This window comes from Gasterosteus aculeatus, chromosome 12 (assembly GCF_964276395.1).
Source record: "Gasterosteus aculeatus chromosome 12, fGasAcu3.hap1.1, whole genome shotgun sequence".
In the NCBI taxonomy this organism is placed as follows: domain Eukaryota; kingdom Metazoa; phylum Chordata; class Actinopteri; order Perciformes; family Gasterosteidae; genus Gasterosteus; species Gasterosteus aculeatus.
The window spans coordinates 9,820,632-9,845,929 of record NC_135700.1 but is presented as its reverse complement, the minus strand read 5'-3'; the positions used below and the strand labels follow the sequence as shown (position 1 = coordinate 9,845,929).

Genomic DNA, 25,298 nt, shown 5'->3' with positions numbered 1-25,298 from the left:
GGAAAATCTGAAAAGGAAGTTTTTTCTCTGCAGGCACGTCGGCAGCAGTGATATGCTGCACATAACCACTTCACAGCCGACGAGAGGAGCCGGGCCTCCCAAAGGAGAACAGATGCTAGGACTTCAATACAATTGCATCAATAACAGCTTTCACAGATATAAGCGCTGTATGACAGGATCCCTGCAGCTCAGACAGACAGAAGTACAACTCCTCCACCCAAAGCACCCCTAACCCTCAATTCTCACTCCCTGCCTGTCCTCAAGATATGCTGGTTTTTATTTACGAGTAAATTTCTACTTGGAAAAACTGTTGACTTCCCAATAACTTGCTCATGATGGTCTGATCAAAGACAGGAGGGCTTTTGTCAGTGCTTATTAAGGAGAACCAAACCCCCTCATCCAGCTTGTTTTTTTGTTCAACATGTTTGTTCAGCCGGCACTGCATGTGTACTGTCACAGGGATTCTCAAGTGACATAGGGTAAAATATGTGTTTGTGTCCGCAGCTTGAGCATATGCACTCAGCAAACCTGTGAACATGTGTGCATTTATCTGTGCATCTATTTGTGTGTGTGTGTGTGTGTGTGTGTGTGTGTGTGTGTGTGTGTGTACACAGGCACTGCACAGGCCTGTCTCCCACCCTTTCATTAGTGAAGGCTTTAAAGCCTCTGAACTCTAAATCAGCTCAAGATGAAGCGCAGTCTGGGAGGCAGAGGCAACCCATGTGATGACACGCAAATACACAAAAAACACACTTCCATCTTACCTGTGACACAGATCAGACATCCCACTCATAGAAAAGGCATCCATAAGAATACGGAAGTTTTGTAATGTAGATTTTAGGTTCGTGGAAGATTATTTAGTGAGCGTGTCGTTGTGATGTCAGCAGTCTATTTCTTTTGATTGGCTCTTGTGCTGCGAGCGCAAGAGTTTGTGTTTGGTTGTGAGAGGGTTGTGTTGGTGCCGTACTCCCAGGTCTTCGGTTGAAGTCACAGGGCTAGAATCCCCATGTTTTGATACGAAGGCCTGGTGGGAGGCTGGGGGCCCAGGGCTCAGGCTCTGTTTGTGTGGACTCCTCAGCGGCCTGATGGGGAACAGATGTGGGAAGGCAGGCGGCCGGGCAGCCAGCCAGAGCAGCTGGGAGAAATTAAAAACAACAGCATTCCTGGAGACATGGGGAATTACAGTGGGAGGGAAAGAGCGAGGGATGTAAGAAGCGAGAGACAGAGGGAGAGTTTTAGGGCAATGTGGTCACTGGAGAGAGTCTCGGTGGACTACGAGAGATTGTATAGACAGGGGGATTTAAGGGGACTATTGTGCCGTGGTTCGCTAAAGCTAATACATTGCAGCTGTATTTCCAGTGGAAGCACAAGCTCACATGCACAAACACAGAGGTATGCATGCAGTCAACAATAGGACGTATGCCAATGGGAAATGAGAACAAAATGGATCTGAATGACTCTTTAAAGGCTTGTCATGACATGATGGTACTTTTTTGTAAAATTTCTTATAGGCTTAGTGGAGGCACGTGTCCATAAATCTATAACGAGAGCCTAAAAGGGCTTTAGAATGTTAGACGAACCGCCGCGCAGTGTGCGTGCAGCGGTCCAGTACGGGGTCGGTGGTTTTATGAGTCTCATAGTGAACTGTTTTTCATCTTGTTTCATCATGGCGCAAGAGGAGAGTAGAAGAAAGAGAACATTTTTAGAACTCAGCCTGCAGGTTCTCTGGTGTGCAATATTTTTGCCCCAATTTTGTGAAACGGGCAGACATACAGCTGTTCAGAGAGTTGGAGCGACACAGACATACAGCAGCAGATAGGCAGATAACGACAATTGTTTTATTTCCAGCCTAATAATCAACAGTTAGTTTGGGTCTGATGGCAATGTATCTACAGATTTCAGCTGTATCGATCCCAAAGTGACTCCTCTCAGAGAGTCAGATAAAAACCAGATGGGGGAGATAAAGAAGCCTGCAGACAGGAGCATGAGCACGGTCCGAACCGGGGTCACAGGTCTGTTATACCTGTCGTGTCATCTTGCTCTCTCTCTCTCTGGGTTTGAGTCGTTTTCTCCTTCAGCACAATGCACAATGGGAGCACAGATGGCCACAGATGGGGTTGCAGACCTAGCAGACTTCTAATGTATTAAAAGTGGAATCCAGAGCATGATGTGTATGTGTGTGCCCTGTGCCTGTAGCTGGTCAGATTAAACAGCTGTCTATAATCCCACATTGGATGCAGACAGACAGACAGAACGGTCCCCTTATCCTCCTGTCCTCTCCTTTCCTCCTCCTAACGTACCAATGTGGGAATAGTCTAGAATCAGTATTGTTTATTATCAGTATTATTATTAATACATGTTATGATTTCTTTGTCAGGACGTCTTCTGCGTGTAAGTCCTCCAATGCACATTGCGTATAGTGGCACCATGCAATTGATCAAACACAACGTTGACTGAATCGTAGGCTGCCTCGCTACAGGAGGCAGCCCACCAATTCGGCAGCACAGATAGCCTGTTAGGCCCTGTTTGTGTGTTTAGGGTTCTTTAGAATGGAATGGCTATTTATACCAGGCCTCCCCATCTGCCTCCATCTACAACCTTGTGTGTTTATGTTCAGTGCGTCTGGCATGGGGGAAAACAGCGCAGTGCCCCTCGTGTTCTTGAGGATCACTGTGTCAATGGCCCTCGTACAGCACACTCCAGAGTGGCACTCTTTAAATACAGACACCAGCTGTTGAACGCTTCTACATGAGCTCTCAGAAATAGGCTAACACCAAGGACTAAGGCGGGAGCCCTACGGGGGGGGGGGGGGGGGGTGTAGGGTTCACAGTTCGCTCACCAGGAGTAAAATGACAAAACGTATTATTTAAACGTGTTTGTTGACGACCACAATACATGCAGCTGTGAAATAGGTTCATTAACAGTTTTCAGAGGTATGGAAGGTCCTGGCTTCTTTGGTCTGGTATTGTTTTTGTTATTAGTCGGTAACAGAATCACGACCTATAATAACCTCTTTCCCCGTGTGATTTGTAGAATGCCAGTGTCATAACAGGGCCACCCTGGCAGCGACCTCTACCTCATTGTCATAAGGATTTTTTGGGATTGGTGTTTGGGTTCCAGGCCAAGTTAATTTCTCCTGTGATACATTAAGCTGAAAAAGAAAAAGAAAAGCGGAGAATTATTGAGAATCAATAAAGTCTACAGTGTGGTTTGCATCTGCTTTGAGCATAGCAAAAGGTCTGCTGTCCTCACAGTGAGGTTAAGTGTAGCAAACACACACACTCACACATGCTGCAGACATTGATTTCATTGTTTTTCACTGCATAGTGCACATTTAGTGTGCCCCCTGCCAGTTGTACACATACTCTAAAGCTATATTTTCACAAGTCATCACACCTCGTAGCTCAGGTTTACATTACAGAGAGATCTGGTTCCAGCAGCTGCAGTGACAGACGGACGCATGGACAGAAAGACAGTCAACACTCAGCTACACAGCTACTGTACATCACTAAAAAACAGAGCTACTGCTTATTTATTCATCATATATATATATATATATTCAAGTTTGACTAGTGTAGGCAGGCAGTGTTGTGCTTGCCAGTGTCTTTTGTTGAAGACACACCTGTGTGCAAGCGCTGCGTGCGGCCCTTTGCAACAAATACAGGACGTATGGCGACAGTCCTCGCACACTTGTGCACAACATCTATACCCTGTGTCGTGTCTTCTTATGTATGTCCCTTGCTGCACCATCCTTTCCCTTCACCCTACACAGCCTGGCCTTGCCTTGTTTGGTGCTGGCAGGGTGTCTGGCAGGGGACAGTGAGGCTTCTGGTAGCAGGACGGATCTCTGCTGAAAGTCCAGTGATGGACAGCAGCAGATCCAGCTGCACTTGTCACTGGCTGTCAAGCCGGCTGTCTGAAGTGAGGGACGAGAGGGGACAGGCAGGAGGGAGGGAGGAGACGTTGGGGGGGGGTGAGAAGTGTGTGCACGTGAATAAATGTGTATGTGTTTCTGTGCGTGTTCGTGTTGGTGTGTGTCTGGGGGTTGGAGGTTACAGTGCAGGGGCACTGATTGGGATGTCAGAGAAAGAGAGAGAGGGAGGGAGGGAGGAGAAGGGGGGAGGGGGACGTTCTCAGTCAGCAGCAGCTGAGCGAGTGAGCAGGTGTTACTGTATGTCTCCCGGGCCCATGCATCTCCAACGAGAGAGACACAATACAAGTTGGGATTCATTTCCACTCCCTGCATTGATTTGTTTGGTCTCTTTTTATGGGTCTTACGATTTAAGGAAACAATCGATGGTTCCCAGGTCAAAATGTCAGTGGCCTCCTCCTTAACCAGCTGTCTCTACTACGGTAGATTTTCTTCTTCCGGTCTGGAGCTCCGTCTTGATGACTGTCTTGCTTTTTTCCCTTCTTTTTCTTTTAAATCCCAGGTAGCAGAGTGCAGAAGGTTGGAACAATGCCAGATTCACCTGCGGATGTGAAAACCCAGCCCAGGTCCACCCCTCCCACCATGCCTCCTCCACCCCCGGCTGTCAGCCAAGCAACCAATCGCAATGCTTCATTCACACCGGCTACCAGTAAATCAAGTAAGGACCCCGGCGATTCTTTAAGAGTTTAACGACACCTCACGTCAACTTTCCCGCAGAGAGATACGAGTGTCTGCTTTCTAGTGTCCGACAACGAATGAACGGCGCGTGAAGCTTGCGTGCTGTGTGATTTATGTTTTCTTTGACTAGAAGATGATCCTTTTGTGAGTCATCGTGTTAGCAAGCAAGTGTGGTAAAAAAAACAGTCAGCTGACAGCCTCTTCATTTCACAGCAGGCCGAGGGGAAAGCAGCCATAGATATGGGAGCTGGTATTTACAAATCATCTTGCGAACAAACATGCACATCTATTCATATGTTTTCTAACATGTGGGTAAAATGACATTTGGCCTCCAAATCAAAATTGTATTATAAATTTGGCCAACCAGTGGCCTAGAGGTTAAAATCAAACACTACGACGTCGTACTTTGTCCCTCTCTTTTATTCCATGTCAATTATCAACATCAACATCTACTGTCCACATTTTTTTTAAATGAAGTATTCTCGTTACAGCATTTCACTGATGTCTTGTTAACCATGTTAACCAGTTACATCTTAAAATAACTTGATTTACCGATTAGTCTGCTATGAATTACACAACTGAATACACTTCTGCAACTTCAAAGAAACTACACTGGACTACACGGCCACTCGTCACTCTCGTCACTGTCATGGATCCTCCGTAGAAGCTGAGAAGTGAGAGAAATCTCAAATATGTGTTTCTTCCCTGTTCTGGTGAACAAATGTTTAAATCACTTGTGTGTCAGGTGTTTGTTGCAAGCATCTATTTGTGTGTGTGTGTGTCTTTTGGTGTGCGGAATGCCCTTGGTAGTGGGACAAGTGTGAGCGCATGTGTGAGTGCGGCTGTGGCATTGTGTGTGCATTGGTGTCTGTGTTGTTTACCAGCTGGTTGTGCGACGCAGCGGTGTGTAGACTACTTTCTTCCCTATATAGCAGTGACGGGCCATGTTGTTTCACCTGCTGTGGCGTTCACAAGTGTAGCGCTCTCTCTTTTTTACCTCTCTCTAAAACCAGAATACAAGGGCTGCACGTCAGGATCACATGGGTTATTCCGTATGTGTTCAGGCCCTTGACGCGCAGATTAGAGTAGCAAGCACGCCTCAGAGGAGCCGCGGGGACTGTGGAGCAACTAAACTCCACATATTACTGCTTTCACAAATGTAGACATGGTGTGGTGTTACACAATGGCTCATGCAAGAGTCCTGGATGTAGTTTGAAAAGATAAAGTTAAGGCGCTTATCAAATTAAAGTTTCCGCGTCCAGTGGAAGTGCTGCTGTAATCAAATACAATCCTCTAACTAGACATTTTCATACTGAGACTATACTACTTGTTTAATCTGATAAGAATACTGATAGAACATGTTGTCATCATTAGTCATTCAAACACAGATATAATGCACACACATTTTTGTTCTTCTCAATGAAACACTGACGAGCCCTGAAGAGAAAGAAAATTTGAGCTTAGAAAGTAATTCTTAATTCATTTGAATTCAGCTCGCAAATAAAGATACGAAGACAGGTGTCAACGGTGTGTTTGCAGTATATTGGTAAGTTAGTTTGGGCTGGCATTACAAGGAATACGTGAGTGACTAGATCTGTGTATCTGTGAATGCTGAATCTATTCTGAACCGTAAAGCTGCAAATCTACTTTCAGAGGGCGGACATGTGTAGAGCCAGATTTAGCAACACACCTGCTATTGGAATAAAAGTAACACAGGCCACGGGACTATTTTTAGCCACTCCTTAAAAAGTTCCTCTTATAGTTGTGTCCTAGTAAGTGAGTCAGTGAGTGAGGGGGGGTGAAATAGAGTAATAGAGGGGGGGGCGGTCAGATGGTACCACTTGCGAGACAGCTGAATTTAACACACACACACACACACACACACACACACACTGATACGCTCAGTCAAACTAGCAGAAAATTGCTCCACTGAAGTCATGATGTGCATCATGGTGCGTGGTGTCAAATTAGCCTCCATTGTGTGCCCCTTACTTCTACTTAATCTTAAGTGCTTCTGCCCATATCACGCCCGCAGATCGTTCAAATTACCCCCAGGCCTTTTCCGAAACTACTGACCCAATTCACGTTGTCTCTTCCTTCTGTCTGCTCATCTGCAGTGCTGAACGGGAGCAGCCACTCTCCTACATCGCTCAACGGTGCCCCGTCCACTCCCAATGGCTTCAGCAACGGGCCGGCAATGTCGTCGACGGCCTCGCTTTCCAACCAGCAGCTCCCGCCAGCTTGTGGTGCGCGTCAACTGTGCAAACTGAAGCGCTTCCTGACCACGCTGCAGCAGTTTGGCAACGACATATCGCCAGAGATCGGGGAGAGAGTGCGCAGCCTTGTGCTGGGACTGGTGGTGAGTTGTTACTGTTTTCATGGGGAATTGTTGTGAAGAATCTTTTCAGCAATCTACATCCCCTACATTCAGCCTGATGGATGTTTGTTCATGCGATGCAGAGACTTTTACATATTGTAAAATCTGTCTTGTACTACAATCAGAAAGTACTGCGTCCTTGAAGTCACAGAAGTAAAAATATTGCAAACATGAAGAAGTGTCTGCAACCTGTTCTCGTTTTAAGTTATGCAGAATACTAACAGGATACAATAGCAGATCATAGAAAGTTTAGAAAATCTGTTAGAAAAGTGACTCATTGTCTAACTCCGTGTTGTCTCGGGCAGAATTCCACTCTCACCATTGAAGAGTTTCACTCCAAACTCCACGAGGCCACCAACTTCCCGCTGAGGCCGTTCGTCATTCCCTTCCTCAAGGTAAATGCTTTTTTCACAAGTGTTGTGTGAGAGAGATACGCTCCGAGCTCCCCGCTGCTGTCCATATGGCCGGTGTTCAGTACTGTGCGTCTATCTCTCCTATTGGCTCCTTCACTGTTTGCCTCCGAGCAGAAAGTGTGCAGGAGGAAACCCGTATATCTGTGTTCACTGTGCTTGTGGTAGAGAATTGTTGCATGTGCCTACGAATGTGCGTTAGTGTATCAGACCTACCGGCGAGCAATGAACCGCCGCATCTGGGACGTTGCAGCAATTGGCCGGTTTATGTCAACCGGACAAGTCTGAGAGAGCTATTTGACAGCCCTCAAACATCTCACACACACACACAATATAAACACCATAGCCACCACTGTAGAGAGAGAGAGAGAGAGACACGTGGCAGAGGAAGGTGTTAAGGGCCTTGTCTTATCTCATCCGGTCTCTTCATCTATTTCCCTCTTTTTATTCTCGCCCTAATCTTGCATTATTTCACTCTCACCCCGTTTGATTATTCCCACCGCCAAGCTCACTTCTTGTCCACTTAACCCCCCCCCCGCCGCCACATTTACATCGGCTCAACCAATCTATTACGTTCCCACAACAGTTTACTTTATTCCTAATCCCGAGGTGTCTGTCTTCCCATCTGTTTCTCACCAAAGGCGAACCTGCCGCTGCTGCAGAGAGAGTTGCTGCACTGCGCCCGGTTGGCAAAGCAGACTCCAGCTCAGTACCTGGCCCAACACGAGCAGCTCCTCCTGGACGCCAATGCCAGTTCGCCCCTGGACTCCTCTGAGATCATGCTGGAGATGAATGATCACGGCAAGAGAAGGACACCTGACAGGTAACACAAGTCCAAATAACACAGGAGAACATACAAAAAGGCAGACTCTCTCTCTCACACACACACACACACACACTGGTATATATGAATTATTTCAGGGTATTTCAGAATGCCAAGTGACAAGGGGCCGGCTATAAAACCCTCTGTGCAGGAGGCGGAAGTCTGGGCAGTCACGTTGCCCGTCTGCCAGCTGTCTGGGAGGGAGGGGGGCGATAAATGCACTGTTGGAGAAGAAAGAGAGTGTTTGAGAAGCAAAAGGGAGAGATAGAGACACACAGAAGAAAAGTGGAAGTGATGTACACTAAAAATGCTCAGCGCAACAAAGACGGACGTGGCTCGCGCCGCTTTATTCACCGTTGGCTGGCACTTCCCTTTTCTCAACTTACTGGCACTGTTTTTCCTTTCTGATAAATTCTTCACCTGCCTCTCTCTCTCTCTCTCTCTCTCTGTGGTTGCCTGACCCGCGGGCTCCCACAAGCTGTCCATATGTCAGGGATGTGTACAGATGGTGATGTGCTGACCGTAACACTGAGCGCGTCCTGAGTGGGGTGTGGGGAGGTGGGCGGCGGGGGTTTAGATGCGATGAGGGCTTGGAGCCGTGCATGCCCACTGTAATCCGCACACCTCCGCCTCCTGACCTGTGGCTTACACACAGCAGGAGGGGCTCGGTGGAGGAGGGGGAGGGCGGGTCAGGCCTACATTGTACCAGCTTTTTTTGGTTGTCAGATACCAGGGACCTGTACCGAATGTGCACGGGGACAACCGAGCACACACAAACAGACAAAAGCATAAAAATGATTTCTACGCGGGGGCAGTATTGAAATCATTCGCCTCTGATCCCTCGGATGATAAAAGAGTGATTTGCAAGGGAATGCCCAGCTATTGCCATCCAGCTAAACAGATTAATATCAACACTCACATTTAAATTGTCCAGATGGCCTCAAAAAACAGCCTCTCACACACACACACACACACACACTTGAAGTACACAGACACAAATGAGTTCCACTGAACATCTGCCAAACACACAGAGTTCAGCCCACATTGCCCCTTAAGCCCGAGAGCAGGGTGGGAGGGAGAAATACTTGCAATGTAAGAGTCGGCTGAGGGATATTCAGATTAAAAATTTGAGACGCATGGTGTACAGTTGGACTTGGCTTTGTTTGATACACATGGCGTACAGCTGTGCAAAGGCTTTTGGAAGAGCATCGCTTCACTGTAACTGAACAACAAGCAGCTCTCAGCAGGGCCACATGTTTGTCTGTGTGTGTGTGTGTGTGTGTGTGTGTGTGTGTGTGTGTGTGTGTGTGTGTGAGATGTTTGAAAAAACAAGTTTGCATTCCTTGCTAGACTCTCATCAAACAGGTATTGTCCAAAATATGAAATACTGTCATAATTAACAACAAACAATTATACATTTTTCATCAATAAATTGTTAGGACACAATCAGACATTATGAAAAGTGATGAAAGTCTATTCTTTGACATGTTTTTATTTAGGTCAATTTTCTGCCCCTTGATCTAATTTCAAGGGCATGTTTTCCTCCACAAGGAAGTAATACACTGGCATTGCATATTCAGCCTGGCAAAGCCATGGCATGTTTTCACATTACTCATTGTGGTCTGGCGAGGCCGTGGACATGCTGGAGGAAGATGAAGTAACCAGCACAAAAGCTATTTCGCTCGCTTCAAACATTAACGTGGCAACAACAATCTGTGAGAAATGAAACATACAGTGGCAGATTAGTTTTGCTAATGAGAGCAGTCATGTTAGCGTCAACACAATGTTGGAGGGGACCAAGAGTTCAAACAGCTGAACCGTTTTCATTTTCGATAATGTTTTAACCAACTCCCACGTGGTCCTTTACAGGACCAAAGACAGCTCAGAGCACCCGGATCACATGGCCAAGAGGCCGTGCACCATCAGCCCCAGTCAACGCTTCAGTCCCAGCACGGGCCTCCCTGCTCACCCGCCACCCAACGGCCTCCCCACACACCCTCCCAACGGCCTGCCCCACCCACCCAACCCCCAAGTGGGACCTCAACACTATCGCTTAGAAGACATGGCCCTGGCCCACCAATACAGAGACGCTTACAGGCACAATGAACAACGCGACGCCAGGGACAGGCTGCGGCAGACAGGTAGGACGGCTGCATTCACATCGCCGGATAGACCCATAGAACGTCTGACTACGGGCTGGTGTGTCAGTACGGCGGCCGTCTGTAGAGAACAAAGGCCAGTTGTCAGTCCAGTGCGGTAATCCATGTGGCAGTGCGTCTATATAAAGACCACATCCATACATGCCTGTATGCTACTGCAACCATATATGCTTTCCTCCTGCTTTCCCAGAAAGGAGAGCGATGCATTCAGGTTGTCATACCGATTTGATATAATGTAATAGTAAGGGACTATGATAGGCTCTTTATTTCTTTTTTTTTAATCATCTTTAATAGCTAACTTAATAATCAACAAAATACTATGCAATAAAACCATAACCATTTAAATCGCAGCCAGATATTAATTAATTTTACTCCAGCCCAACACAAATATAGGCAGACACACACACCCAGGTACTAATGCTGCGAGAATAGATTTTCAGCATCATTATTATCATTTATCAGGACTGGATTCATACATTCTTCAAGTTTCCCTTGCTAAATCATGGACATGACTCGTTAAGTATAAGAGTGTTTCGCTGCTTTGAGGCAGTAATACAGAATTGTGCATACGTGGAACATCTCACACATTTCATCGTCTTTCGACAGTACATGGAGCGCGCCAGGAGGAGGTGATCGACCATCGCCTTACAGACCGAGAGTGGGCAGAGGAATGGAAGCACCTAGATAATGTACGTTATACGTCACTGATACGTTTCAGTGAAACGTGAAATGTTGACAGAAAATAAAAATCTGAGTTGACGGACATCTGACATTGAGAGGTCTGTGTCAGTATTGTGAACTACAACAAACAGACACCTATCTGGCTCCCTGGCACCCAACCCCATGAAGATAAAATCACGTAGACGCGCAGAAACAGACACGCAGACGCAGAAACGGGGCCCCAGATGGAGCTCAGGGCCCAGCAGAGCGCAGCTCCAGCTGGGGAGAGCAGCTGAGACGAGAGCTGCAGTCATGGAGAGAACCGGCCAGGCCTGGACCCCTGCCAAATTAGAAACACTTCACTGAAATAAATATAGCTAACCCAGAAGGGAGGGAGGGGGTGGGGAGACAGAGAGGGGGAAAAGATGAATGAGAATTATGATATGGATTGAATGTCAACGACGCCAAACCCATTTAGCTCTGGAAACACAGGACAGGAAAAAAGTGACACTGTTTACAACAGAGGTGGGGGGGGAGTGCAGAAAAGAGAGGGAATCTGTTGATTTGGCAGGGAACGGAGCAGAAGGGTGGAAGGAATTGGCTCAACCTTTTCATCAGCAGCCCAGCTGTTACATTATCGCTGTTGTAATGCTCTTAGACATTGAAATTCGCTGACAGGCAGACAATCCATGAACAGAACAGAAACTCGCAAACTGGCGTGTGCGGTATTTTTTCTCCAGTTTTATGTCTATTTCCCGTGCTGTGTTATTGAGTTGACGTTTAATTAATAGGTCATGTATTTGGGTTGTAGGGATTTACATTTCAACTAAATGGAGCACCGTTGAATTACTCCAGTTGATTAATCAGTAAGTGACGGCTAACTCGTCCTCAATCCCGTCCCTCTGCAGCTCCTCAACTGCATCATGGACATGGTGGAGAAGACGCGCCGCTCTCTGACGGTGCTGCGCCGCTGCCAGGAGGCCGACAGGGAGGAGATGAATCACTGGATTCGCCGCTACAGCGACGTAGAGGAGATGAAAAAAGGTGGGAGCAACGGACAGCACTGCCTTCCTCCTCCTCTTCCTCCTCCTACTCCTCACCACAACTCCTCCTCCAACACAGCTAGCAGCAGCGAGTCACTGCCCATAGGAACTTCCTCGGCTGCCGAAAGGCAGACAGGCAGACAGCCAGGTAGACAAACACACACAGGGTATGCTTTGTGAAACCAAAACACTGCAAGATACACAACACCGTAAGGTAGGGCTTAACAATCAATCAATTTAGACACAAATAGTGACTTGGAGTGTACTGTTCTTCTGCCAATGTACAAATGTAAGCTCGTACTGCGAGGCAATACCGATCTAATTGCAACACCCTGGATATATAACCAACTGATGCACCACTGTGCTGCCAGCATGCTCATTTGTAATTAACATTTGTATTCAAGTCCAACTCCTCACTAATAACAGAAATGGTAGAAAAATGCATTATTTACTGATGTTGCCGCGGACATAGTGTGTATTGGTATCAGACATTGCAGAATGTGTATTCGTACAGGTCAGAGGTGAAAATGAACATTTATTGCATGTGTGTGTGTGTTTGATTGAGACTAAATGCTTGTTTGTTTCAGAGATCCACAGAGACTTCCTACACAGGCCTCCCTCAGGATATCTGCCAGAAGAAATCTGGAGAAAAGCTGGTAAGAGCCAAGAGCCATCCGCTTCTCTCTATTGTCTCCATGATTGACCTCGCGCGAACAAGAACACACACTCACCGTCATCAGTCTTCGAGGGCCTCACCCCGGCCACAGCCGCAGGTCTATCAGGCCAGAGGCCCCTCTGTGTCATTAGGGCTAAACGCCCTCCATCTGTCCCCACTGTGAACGGCCACTGCAGTTACAGCTGCAGTGAACATGCAGTAACGTGGCCCGAAGCACACACAACACACACACATTACGGCTTAACTGCTCTCCGTTGACCTCCATTGAAACACAGACACGCTCAAGTCGTTAAACGGCTTTTTTGTTTGTGTGTTTTTGTTTTCTGGTCTCATGCTAAATAATTGTTCATATTTTTGGCTCGGTAAGGGGAAGCAGGTATGTCAGATAGAGCCCATCCCAGGAGTCAACTGGCTCAGCCCTTGTTTTTCTCTCCAGTCCCAGCGCTATTATGTTGGAGTCATAAGCTAATACCCTGTATGCAGCACAGCAAAATACTGTGCTGCATTTTCACCAGCAGAAAGAGCTCTTTTAATTGCAGTTGTTTTTCATGCAGGTACTACGAGCATCCCGCTCTCCCCGGCACTAAAGCACCTCCAAAACAGGCAGGGTGAGTAACATATCTCACTTCATCTCAATCCCATCTCACCTCGGTGTGTGGTTGTGTTGTGTGTGTGTGTCTTTGTGTGTATTCGTGAGCATGTGTCACCTCTATCTCAGCAGCCAGGTAGTCTGCCGAATGTAGCTGCAGCACCTTCTGCTTTAAATTAAAACCAGACACGTATTCTCTGGTCTGGTTCAGGTTGAGAGACTGCAGCGCCTTTTGAAAGAGAAGAGCTGAAGTGTGAGAAAGCAGGCAAAAATAACACGTATCAGGGACTTGCCAAATCCCTGTGGAATTAAAACGTTAATATTGCTGTCCCCGTGTTTTCCATTAAGTGCTAATTGCCCCAGCATCTGCTGTGCAGTCTCCTTGATAAGAATTAATTAAATTTGCAAACTAATCTTAGTGGTGCATGCATTAGGACTGATAATTGAGAAGCTCGGGATAATGCAGATAGTGTTTTGCAAACATGAGAAGAAAGTGGAGGAGAAGAAAAGGAATTAAATGAAGGAAAAAGGTAAAGAGGGAAGGATGTAATGAAGGAAACCATTGAGACGTGGGTCTGGATGTTACTGTATGCTGGCGGGATTGACAGAATGTTAACTTTTTACCATAGCAATCAAGCTCGGACATGCACACGCAGCCAGGCGCACATGCACAGCAAAGTGTTGGATAAGGCTTCTTCCCCTCCATTCTTTATGCACAGTTGTTTGAAACAAGTGGAGTGGAGCAGCAGGGAAAAGTGACAGTTATTTATGAGTTCACAACAAACATTAACTTCAGAAAATAGGGCGCATTGGAGAAAACCGTCACAGTCACACCTTCTACTTGGTTGGACTGGAACACCTGGGTAGGTTTTTGTATGCGTCTCCTTTGTGTCAACCATGCACAACCATGTGTCTTGTAATCTCAAGGTACCTAATTAGCATTTAATTCATAGATGGTGTGTTTCAAAACTTTATCTCAGGTGTATAATGCCTTCCAGAAAGCACTTACTCTACATATGTTGTGCACCATGAGGCCGGAAATTAAAGATGGCCAAATGTAATCACTTCTGCCTCTTACTGAGTGGAGACTGCGGGACGTTTCTATTTTTTGACTGCCATCTGGAAAAGAGTCTACACACCTGCTGTGGTAAAAACACAGCCACCTCACTTATGCAGTTTGTGCTTCTTGTGGAAGAACAAAAAGGCCCCATGATAACATTTACATCGCAGGATGCCCTGCAGTGGGGATACGGACGCCGACTGGCAGGCAAATGATTACCCTTCACTGAGAAATTGAACAAATTCTACCAAAACTATTCTGTAAAAAAGAAGACAAAAGAAGAAAACTATGCAAACAGGAAATCCCGGGATGTTGTTTGAACAACCAAGTAAGAGACACATCTGTTGTCAGCGATGGAAATGATTGCGGCCACACTTGTCTGGATTAATTATTAAAGTCTAGTTGTTTCCCCGTTCTGGCAGAAAGTTTTAAATCTTAGATGATGTACATCTGTTCGCTGAGACACACCGAGATGGCAGCTTAGAGAGCCTCAAAGGACGGCAGAGTCAGCATGACGGGACGACGCTCGCTTGCGCTCACACCTCTCCCCCTCTCTCTCTCTCTCTCTTTCTCAGAGGAGGCAGTTAACGAAGTCAAGCGACAAGCTATGTCAGAGCTTCAGAAGGCGGTGTCAGACGCTGAGAGGAAAGCCCACGAGATGATTTCGGCCGAACGCTCCAAAATGGAGAGGGCGCTGGCCGAAGCCAAGAGGCAAGCCTCTGAGGACGCACTAACAGTAATCAACCAGCAGGAGGACTCAAGTGAAGTGAGTATCACAGACTCCCCGACCACATTTCCCTTCATTTCCCCTTCAATGCCTTCCTTTGTCTCACTCTTCAATGCTCTTCTGCTGCACCCGTCGCCCCCTCACTCTGTTCCCCTCATCCTCCTGTGATGTGTAGTCAATACAGCGGGCCGCTCTTGGTGCCGTGCCGTGTTGTCATCATTAGAAGTAGGAGCGGTCTAGTTGTCTGTGTAAATAGAAGCAGGCGGACCCAGACGGTTGGAGTTCATAGTGAGCAGTTGACCACCACCTGCTGGTAACAGAAACCAGTGGCCTTGCACCAGGATTTAAACCCTGGTTCAAATTCAAATCGTAGTACACAGCGTAACACAACATGAGCAGCAAAGTGCTTTTGTTGAGTTTAAACATATATTCATGAGGGACAGGGAACATTTTCCTGGGACAAAAAAGAGACTTATTTTTATCAACCCACTCCCCCCCCACTGTCTCAACAGAGCTGCTGGAATTGCGGGAGGAAAGCCAGTGAGACGTGCAGCGGCTGCAACACGGCTCGCTACTGCGGCTCCTTCTGCCAACACAAAGACTGGGAGAAGCACCACCACGTCTGTGGTCAAGGTCTGCAGGGGATGCCAGGGGGCAGCAGCGTCCCCCTAGGCACCCCCTCCTCCACCTCAGCGTCCTCCAGTGCGCCCCCCACCCACTCGGAGAGCACTCCTCCAGGAGCCCTGTCCTTGGCAGGCCAGGTCAGCATTGCGGGAGGGGCTGGCGGCGGCAGTGGAAGTGTCTCTGCCAGCCCCAAGGAGAGCAGCTCCAGCAGCGTGTCTCGCTCCACGACCCCAGCCACCCCCGCCCTGCTGGACGCCACCTCTCGTTGACGTCGGGCGTTTGTCCCTTCCCCGCGTGCTGATGCGACGGTGCCCACACCCAAAACCAAACTGAGGAATCTTCATTGCACAGTGCTCCCTTTCCTCCTCCCCCAATCCTGTCCCCTCTCACCCTGAGCTCTCCTGAAGACCTTCTCACTACGTGATGATAGACTGACGCAACTGGTCTCCTTCTCCTAATATCATTTTACTGTCAGCCGGGGGGGGGTTCATTGTCGTGGGAAGGATGGAACGTGTTTCCTATCTGTGTGTTCAGTCACAGAAACATATCACAAACATGAGTTTCGACTTGAAGATGTGGCTGTGATGTATCCTCAGTAATTTAAGCACGTCACACATACTGTCTGCATGGACACAAGACGGGGGCTGTGGTGGGCAGCGGTGATGGGGAGGAGGACTAGGCTGATTAGCACTTGTATTGGATTTCCCTTTAATTTATCACCAATGAGAGTGCAGTACTCAGACCTTGACGTGCACTACCCGTGCACACAGTTCACTGATGTGGCACTTATTGTACAGCCTCTCAATGGAGACAGGCGAGGACAAAATACCTTTTTTCAAATGGATGAGGGAACGGGGGAAACCTGTGATGCGATTAATTCCTCAGAAACACAGCTTAGTATTTATTAAATGTTTCTTTCTGGCTTTAAGGGAAAATAAAGATTAGTCCAAATATTCTAAACAAGGAATAGAAGTGATGCCGATGATGATAATAACAAAAATAGTGAGATATGAAAATGAATTCATTTTAAACTGCTAACTACCTTGCTAGCGAGCCAAGAAAATCGACACCGGACTCACCTCTCTGCACCATTGTGAACCCAAATGAATTCAAAGATGAATGACAAACAACATGATCCAAACCTTTGTATTACACTGCCAAAGTGAGTAAGTAAGCGATAAGGAGAAGCACTCATCCTATAACCAAACGCAAAGCAACATCACCTCCTCAGCAGATAAGCCAACTCTGAGAAGACCAGGCTGCAGAACGGGAACCAGAGACAGTCAGACGCTTAAAAAGCAACCCGTGACCTGCTCTGATTCTGCCTCGTTTGGACAAAACTACAGCGATTCCTCCGTGATGGCCCAGACTAGTGAACAAGGACAATGCTGTGAACTTGCCTGCAAGAAAGACGGAAACCCTGCCACAGTGTGATTTTTCTTTTGTGAATGGTACCAGAGAGGAAAAGAGGAACGTAAAAGCTGCACAGCCTCAAAGGAGATACATACATGGCAAAGGAGCTGCCAAAAACCTCAAAACAAGCTTGAAAACAACGTCTGAGAAGGCGTTGCATACAAGGACTTATAAGAAGATCGTTTGTAAGTCTTTTTTTTTCCTCTTTTTTTTTTAAAGCTCCACAACAAGGACATAATTCAAGGAACTGGTGTTACCTTTACATTCACTCCCTCCTTTTCCAAAGCATGACAAACAGATAAAAAAAGAGCCTGGTGAAGGGCGGTGTAGACGTGGTTCTCCTCTCTCTTTCTACCTCCCCTCACCCCACACCTCCCTTCTTTACTGCTCCCACCCAACGACTTGGCTGAAGTCCGCCCCTGACCCCCCCCCCCCCCCAACCTGCCTCGGACAGAGCCGCGGAGCAGTTTTCTGGGAAGGGTTCGGAAACCTGCTTGTAGATATTGTTCCTCTTTCAAATTTCAATAATGTCTCTCGCCGCTGACGTCCACATGTGCTGCCCTTGTGTATATTCAGAAAGATGGACTTTAGTTTGCTTCCGTTTCGTTTCTTTTTTCTCACATATGTTACGGGCTGAGCAGTGAGGTCAAACCCAGAAGGACACTCGCCTGTGAGAGGAAGCCCAGCGTTGTACTTATTGTTTCATTTGTTGTATCTATATTGATGAGATGAAACCCCTCTTGTAGAATATTTTGTATTGCTCGCATTGTAAGACAGTGAGAGGACAGAGGTGCAATATGAAGAGAATTCAGCTACTGAATGGAACCTCAGCAACTGCCCATGGCGTATCATATAATATAGATACATATAAATATATTTAAAGTAACATCAGTAACTTAATGTGAATGTACATAGTATTTAAAGAGGTCCAAAAATGTGTTTGCCAAATAACAGAAACCTTTAAAGTAAAATTCTTTCACAGTACATTTATTTCTTACATTTTTCAATCTTTTCTTTTCTCCCCCACAAGTTCATCAATTTAAATTTTTACTCAAAGCAATGCGTCCCTGAGCGTAGCAGAGGTGGCTTCATACCGTGCAAGTTGCTGTGAAGAAAACCGATCGAAGGTGGATGGACGCTGCATGATTCATTCATTATTAATTCATTCATTTAGCCTCCATTTACAATATTTAAAAAAACACATTCTACATTCAACAACAAATCAGGATTATGTTTCGCTCTATCTTCCTAATTTATATTTAACGGTGCAACTGAAACTCAAAGGTGTATCATGTGCTTCATTCACCCCCAATCTGTTTTCATCCTGCAGCAAGGGACTCAACAGATTGTGTAACAACAAAAGAAATCCCAAATATATTCAAATGTTTGATCTGAAAAAGAGAAGAGGAAATGGTCATGGCTCGGGTTTCAAATTCATCTGATTCATGTCTATAACATATCTAAGAATTGTCAAACTTGATGCATCATTTCAATTGTTCTGTTTCTGCCACTGAAGAAACCCCCTCGTTTGGTCCTCATTAACCTGTGTGTGTGTGTGTGTGTGTGTGTGTGTGTGTGTGTGTGTGTGTGATTAGTAACTGTCTCCCCGTGGTACAGGCCAAGCTATTCCTGTACAATTCAGTGACATGCCAGTGTTAAGCTGAAGTAAACCTAAAAGCTAATTTTGATACCCAATCTTTGCAACGTTGCTTTTGAACAGATTACTGTTTGTTTGCAAAGATGTAGGTTGAGTGTAAGCTAAAGATCTCCACAGTCTCCAGGCCTTCACTCAAAGCAACAAAGGGCCTGTAGCAGCCGCGCTCACAAACATTTAAATGTCGATCATTGTAAATGTGACACAGTTGGCCTCATACACACAACATAGATCAAATGAAACATTTTCATCACCAGATGCATCAAGTGATCATGTTTTTTGGACTATTTGAGACACATAATTCAAACGGGATAAGCTCCGAGGTACCCCTGTGACGTTTATGTATGTATGTTATGATCATTGTGATATGGTGTTGACCTCTGCCCCCCCCCAATGTCTAGCTCCTCCATTACTACCCCAGACCATCGTTCCCCTTAGCTACCTCCAGTGACCATACAGCTAATCACCAGGAGGGGTTGACCTGGACTTTCAAACGCTAGCAGACATGGTGGCGCACATTCAAACTTTTAATTGCATGATTGTGTCTGAAAATGATAATAACTAAATTGTTGAAAGGAATTGCCATTGCTCATGATGTTGGAAAGTGTCCATTCACACCAGACCTCAGCTGCTTGATCACATCCCACTAACCAAACTGATACCGCCGGAACTTCATAGCAGGTAAACAAACTTCAGAGTCAAACTTGCATACTACCAAACTCGACACAGAATCAACCATGGCATGCCGAAACCAATAAAAGCACAGACCAAAGTACTGCCATAATAGGCTTTGACACTGTGTGTATTGACAGACGAGAAATAATAAGGTTATAGCTTCAATACACCAGTTAACCAAAGTGTCTAAAATACACACAATCAGGGCACAGGAGTGAAGAGCATGTTTAATGTACTTGCTGAGTCTTCTCGAATATGTAGAATTTTCATTCAAGCAATCAAAGCGCTTGTTGTCTACATATTGAATACTGCTTCTGTAAAGATAATAGAAGCACCGTCGTTACAAAAGACTACTGATTGCCTGTTCTTACAGTTACAAAGCCTTGCAGAGTAAAAAAAAATAAAAATGAATGCATGGTGGGTGGGTGTTTTTGTGCGTGTTACTGGTGGTGTGTGTGCTTTTGTTAAAAAAAGAACAAAAATTGAAAAAAAATCGTACCTTTTTCTTCTTGTCTCTGTACAAACTACTTGAAACTTTCAGAGCTTTAATGAAACATCCCAGACAGACTGTAATGGCAGGTTGATTCACGGTATGTAGCAACAGCTTTATGCAGAAAAATACCACATTTGCGCACACTATCCGCATCAAACAACATCATGATGACAGTTCCATTCAACTCTTTAATGCTTTGCGTGTGTTTCCTTGTCTGCAAGTAAGCCCTCAGATAAACTATAACAAAGCCAAACCCATTAGACCACTTAGAAATTACCAAAATACAACCAAAAGCCACAACTTTCTTTTCAGATTTCTCTTTGGTTAAGGTTTTTGTGCCATGTCCTGCCATCGCAGAAACATTGGACAACAATGGTGGGATGTGAGGGACAGACCCAGTGCTCCCCCACTGAAATTCTCCCTCCTGATTTCATTGGACGGGACACAAAATACCATGTCCCGTTACGCTGGGTGCGAGCTTCAATAAGTCCCGAAAAACAAATGTTGTTTGTCCCCAGCTGTCACGATACACTTGTCTCTTTGAAGATATCCGATGGCAAACGCATAAGGGCTCTGCTTTTTGTGAATATCATCCACGGTGTCTCTGAACACTTTACATCAGCCATTTTTCTGTTTTGTTTAACTATGTACATGATATGGGCAAGACGCATGTTTAGAAAAGGCAAATATTAGCAGGATGGCGTTTGTCTCTCCCTAACCCCGACCAGTAACTCTACCAAGGAAATGTCAAGGCTCATCCGATGTGGCGGAGACACGTCCTTCCTGTCAAACAGGCAGTGATAAACAGCTACAGCAGGAAGCTACAGTGGATACAGCACTTGTTTTCCCCAAAGCCATGGCTCAGGATGGCCTGTTTTTACCTTTACATACATTTAAAAAAAAAGGGTTATGTTTTTTGTATGAGTAGGGAAGCATTCTATACTGTATTGTGCAATACATTATTACAGAAAAACATGTTTCTTTTGGAAAGGTTGGAGCTTTGAAGATCTTTTCCCCTTTTGTTTTATTTCCCTCTCCAAGAAGGTCCCGTTGCCGTTTTTAGATGAAGTTAACTGTGCCAGAAGAATTAAATTCTGATTTGTATTTATTTCTTGCATGCTTTCCTCCCTGTTGCTAATACCGCTCTTTAACTGTTCGCTCTGTTGGATGTGTGAAGCTGTAAAACATTCTAATTCAGGTTATTGTCTGTGTTGAACAATGTAACTGTGTAATTAAAACATGAAATGAAGTATTCATCACATCGCTTTTCTTCTGTTAGTGCTGTCTTATTCTGAGACTGCGTCCCTAGAAGAGGGAAATGATCCAATGTTAAAGAATCACTAAAGAAGATGTTCATTCCCGCATCAGAAATATGATAGCAGCAGATCTAAATGAAATACTGGAAAAGTGTTTAACAGACTTCTATGAAATCGTTACTAATCAGATGCACGCTCACAAACAAGCTCACTCCACAGCCCACGTCCCAGTCCCAGTACATCAGGCTTTACACACTCAAAACGTGCTTCATACCAACAGACTGATGTTTTAAACTCTAGTGGAGATCTCACGGTATCAAACATGTCCGACTGACTTCAGAGAACTGTGTGGAGATCAGTGATCAGTGATCATTCATTCAGTACATGCATCATAGCCTCAATGAACAACTGAATCAATGAGATATTGTCAGACAAAAATTAATTATTCCGACCCTAAAACTGGGGGGGGGAAAGGATCAGTATTTCCTATTTCTTCTAGTTCCAGACTGTATATTTTATCGTCTTTTTTGTGTGACCACACACTTGTCTTATAATTTTAGTAAAATGCCACAAAATCCATTAAAGATATTCCGTTTTATTGTTGAAGATAGAGACCATTTACTGAGTGTAGAACTCGGGATCCATTAATGTATTTCACCAGCTGTAAACCGTGGGGGGGAGGAGGAGGAGGAGGAGGAGGAGGAGGAGGAGAGGTGGGCTACCATGTGCAGGGAGGCGGGCGCGCTCCTTGTTGATGCGCCAATGGGAGGAGGACATCGCCCAGCGTCTCTTCTCACGTGCGCGCCACCGTCAATCAATGCGGCGCGTCACGGGCTTCATTCACAGGTGATTCCTATTAGCGGTGCCGCCGCGTCCACCTTCGAACCGGTTTTCCTTCCCGCGGGAGGTCTGGCCCGCCCGCACGGGCGCGCGCGCGCGCGTCTGCGGCAGGTCTTGAGGAGCTGCAGTCCGCTTTGCAGATGCTGTGTCTGAGCAGTAAGCATGGCGGAAGATCATCTGGAGTACGGCTACCTGGAGGGCGAGTCCGTCGGTGCGCATTTCGCCGAGGACCCGGTGGGTATGCTCGCGTTAAAAGTCAATGGGGGGCAAAAAAAAGACAAACCAGGAAAAGTGTTGGGTTATTATTATTTTTTTCCTGCGCTCACGTCCCGTTACGAGTGGAACGCGAGCAGCGTGACGTTGGACACGCAGGTTCCTGCTGCGCGCTGTCGTCGTTATTGCTGCAGCGCCACTGGCTCAAGTGTTGCACACTCAACTTACTGACGGGGAGCCTCCGTTCCCGTGTAGATGCTGCTGTCCCGAAACCACGAGCAAGCTAACCACATCCCTGGTTTCAATGGGCTCCATGCGTCCAGTGGACCCTGTTCATTAAATATTTAGTCATTGCACAAAGCAAAAGCTGTCCAAGCAGCCCGCACCCTCTGGTCGTTTTATTTTCTCATATCCAACTAATACTTTTGCTCATTTGCAATTTGGGAAATAAAAAAAAAATGCAATAACCGTCTACACCCATCTGGGCAAGAATTAAGAGCAATGCAAATAAGGTGGTGCCACGGGAACAACTTCAATGCCTGCTCATCTGAAAACCGCCTGTCGTCCATATTTTCATAGGGATCGCTATTTATCAATACTGTTCCCTCCTCAGGCCTCCGGGTCATCATGCATTCCCTTTCCCCTTTCCAAAGGCCGGCTTTCTGTGCGTTCTCAACGTAAGCAGCAGTCGTTTCAATGTTCTCATTCCCTCTGCTTGTGCGTCTCAGGAGCTGGCGGCCATCAAGGCCAGAGTTCAGGAGATGGAGATGGAGGAGGAGTCTGAGAGAATGAGGCAAGAGGAGGAGAGGTTTGACGCGATGGACATGCAGCTCCTGAACAGCAGCCCTCGGCTTGGTGAGACCACAAGTGCGTTGTATCCGCCGCCTGGTTTGTTACTGTGTGGCTTTGGTCTTCAGCGTGACGGCGCTCACGCATTTGGGAAGTATCTTCAGCCAGGTGTGTAGAATGGCAGCCTCCAGGCAGGTGAGGTCAGCTGCGTCCTTCACCATCTGGCTACCACCTGGGACGCATCACTGTGGTCACAACAGTGTTCGCTTGTGCCTCATCACTGCCCAATGAGACGGAGCGGGGAGCTCCAGAGGACCAGAAGGGTCCTCCTCCTCGCCGCCTGAGGCTGGGTTTTTTTTCACTTTCCGCTTCCTCAGTTTTTGGATCCTCCTCAGAACTGAGACGGAATCAGGAGGAGGGGGGCCGTAGTCTGAGCTGTGCGTTAACAAAGACTCTACAAGAGATGTGATGGTGAAATAATCTGTGTTCATTTCCTGGCGTGACCGCCCGCGTGAGCCGCGTTTACCTCCGGCCGCATGTGTAACAACAGTCTGTGCGGTTTGTTGTGTTTCCTGCACAGGACCCTTCTACAATATGACCCCTGAGGAGAGGATAGACGCAGACAACAGATCCGTCTATGTGGGAAATGTAAGACTTGTCCGTCTTTTCTTCGTACCTCGCATGTTTACATTATTCACATTCCTAATCGGACACACTGGCCGAATCCCAGGTAGACTATGGAGCTACTGCAGATGAGTTGGAGATCCATTTCAACAGCTGTGGACCAGTCAACAGAGTAACCATCCTGTGTGACCGGTTCTCCGGTCACCCCAAGGGGTGGGTGCAGCCCGTGCATACAGTTTACACATAATACGTGTTTATACCTGCCAATATTTGCCCATAAAATACAACCTGGCATCAAGTTGTATTTTTTGTGTGTCCTTTTCTGCCCTTTCACAGCTTTGCATACATTGAGTTCTCTGATCCGGACTCTGTGCACAGTGCTATGGGTCTGCATGAGACCATGTTCAGAGGAAGAGTCCTAAAGGTGAGAATTGCACGACAAGAAAAACCCCTGAAAGTAGTTGAGTTCTCCCAACTGTCGGTCAAATATCAGAGGTGCCACAAAGCCAAAGTGGAAGGAATGTATGCTAATGTGTCATATTGATGGAAGTGTGTATATTCTAAGTCTAGACTGATTATTTGATTGGTTTAGCTGAAGTTGTACCCATCCACCCTGCAATGGAAGACTATAATACCACCTCATCCCTGCTGTGGACTTGACAAATTCCATTTAGTCCTATGTACGGCGGTTACTGTAAACTTAAATCAAAAGGTAATATTTGCTTTGCTTGATCTTTACTCTAGTGTTCCCCCCTTTTTTAAGGTAATCAGTCACAGTTCAAACTATCCTGGTTCTGAGCTGGTCTCTTTGATTTGAAGTGTGTTGGTCTTCCGCCACATCAATAAATTCCCATGAATGTGTGTTCTCTGGCCTGTAGGTAATGCCCAAAAGGACCAACATGCCGGGTATCAGTACGACGGACCGGGGAGGACATCGAGGCGGCCAGACCAGAGGCCGAGGCCGCGGGTACCGTCCGCCCCGGTACCAGAACAGCTCTCGAGGTAGGTTCCGGTACCAGTCCGTCAGGCCGCAGCACCAAATGCCCCACCCTTACTACGGCGGTCCGGCAGTGGGGAAGAGACCGTGGGGACACATGGACTTCCAGGATCAGATGCCGAAACGTTACCCGTGTCTTCTTCTCATCACCCCACCGTCTGAGGAGTTGGGGGCAGGGGCGAGTGGGCAGCACTACCCTCAACAGCGCTAGCGCTGCCCCGCCGAGTACGCGCTAAAGTGGGCAGACGGAGCTGATCATTTTTAAAAGATGTTTACAGGTGTTTCTGAGTTGTGCATCATGCGAGATTTCCGAATGGACCGAAGAGATGACTTTCTAAGTTGCATCAGTGCTTTAAGAGATGTGAAGGAGGAGGACAGCGGCGTTGCGTTAGAAGCTTATGTTGCCGTGAATGCATGGGACAATCCTGAAATTGTTATGCAGTTGCATCTCTTACTGTTTTTACAAACCGATGCGAATGTATTGTGTTGCTGCATACAGTGTCTTGTATAAATCCTCCCTGTGTATAACTTATAAGTTCTTTGCTATGTAAGTGAATAAATAAAAAAATAATGATTTGCTGATCCAT

General features: G+C 46.4%; 2 protein-coding genes across 12 annotated transcripts in view; both read left to right on the top strand.

Annotated features, from left to right (window-relative positions):
• cbfa2t3 (CBFA2/RUNX1 partner transcriptional co-repressor 3) overlaps positions 1-21,241 on the top strand; it is a 36,937-nt gene extending 15,696 nt beyond the window's left edge. For 4 of the 10 annotated variants that reach the window (XM_040199990.2, XM_078085113.1, XM_078085114.1 and 1 more), the window contains exons 2-12: positions 4,434-4,589; positions 6,727-6,968; positions 7,292-7,381; positions 8,038-8,219; positions 10,089-10,360; positions 10,985-11,067; positions 11,947-12,229; positions 12,669-12,737; positions 13,312-13,365; positions 14,982-15,172; positions 15,646-19,906. In XM_040199990.2, the coding sequence (XP_040055924.2) occupies positions 4,434-4,589; positions 6,727-6,968; positions 7,292-7,381; positions 8,038-8,219; positions 10,089-10,360; positions 10,985-11,067; positions 11,947-12,229; positions 12,669-12,737; positions 13,312-13,365; positions 14,982-15,172; positions 15,646-16,026 (2,003 nt within the window). In that variant the 3' untranslated portion in view covers positions 16,027-19,906. Of the gene's footprint in view, positions 1-1,611; positions 4,316-4,433; positions 4,590-6,726; positions 6,969-7,291; positions 7,382-8,037; positions 8,220-10,088; positions 10,361-10,984; positions 11,068-11,946; positions 12,230-12,668; positions 12,738-13,311; positions 13,366-14,981; positions 15,173-15,645 lie in introns of those variants that run through there. The other 6 variants (XM_078085112.1, XM_078085116.1, XM_078085109.1 and 3 more) reach the window with 5 other exon arrangements.
• A 700-nt stretch (positions 21,242-21,941) lies between these two features.
• Positions 21,942-25,297, top strand: pabpn1l (PABPN1 like, cytoplasmic). 2 transcript variants are annotated; one of them, XM_040160510.2, is made up of 6 exons: positions 21,942-22,322; positions 23,030-23,156; positions 23,671-23,738; positions 23,821-23,927; positions 24,051-24,138; positions 24,593-25,297. In XM_040160510.2, exons 1-6 carry the CDS (start codon positions 22,251-22,253, stop codon positions 24,920-24,922), a joined length of 792 nt encoding a protein of 263 aa, XP_040016444.2. In that variant the 5' UTR covers positions 21,942-22,250; the 3' UTR covers positions 24,923-25,297. The 2 variants fall into 2 exon arrangements, with proteins under 2 accessions (XP_040016444.2, XP_040016437.2); XM_040160503.2 differs by having other exon boundaries at positions 22,002-22,322; positions 23,030-23,168.
• The last annotated feature ends 1 nt before the right edge of the window (position 25,298 follows it).

Bases quoted from the DNA above. Each gene is read 5' to 3' on its own strand.
- pabpn1l (XM_040160503.2), top strand. From the start codon at position 22,251: ATGGCGGAAGATCATCTGGAGTACGGCTACCTGGAGGGCGAGTCCGTC. The intron at 23,739-23,820 runs GTAAGACTTGTC...GCCGAATCCCAG, and splicing joins GATCCGTCTATGTGGGAAAT to GTAGACTATGGAGCTACTGC. The intron at 23,928-24,050 runs GTGGGTGCAGCC...GCCCTTTCACAG, and splicing joins TTCTCCGGTCACCCCAAGGG to CTTTGCATACATTGAGTTCT.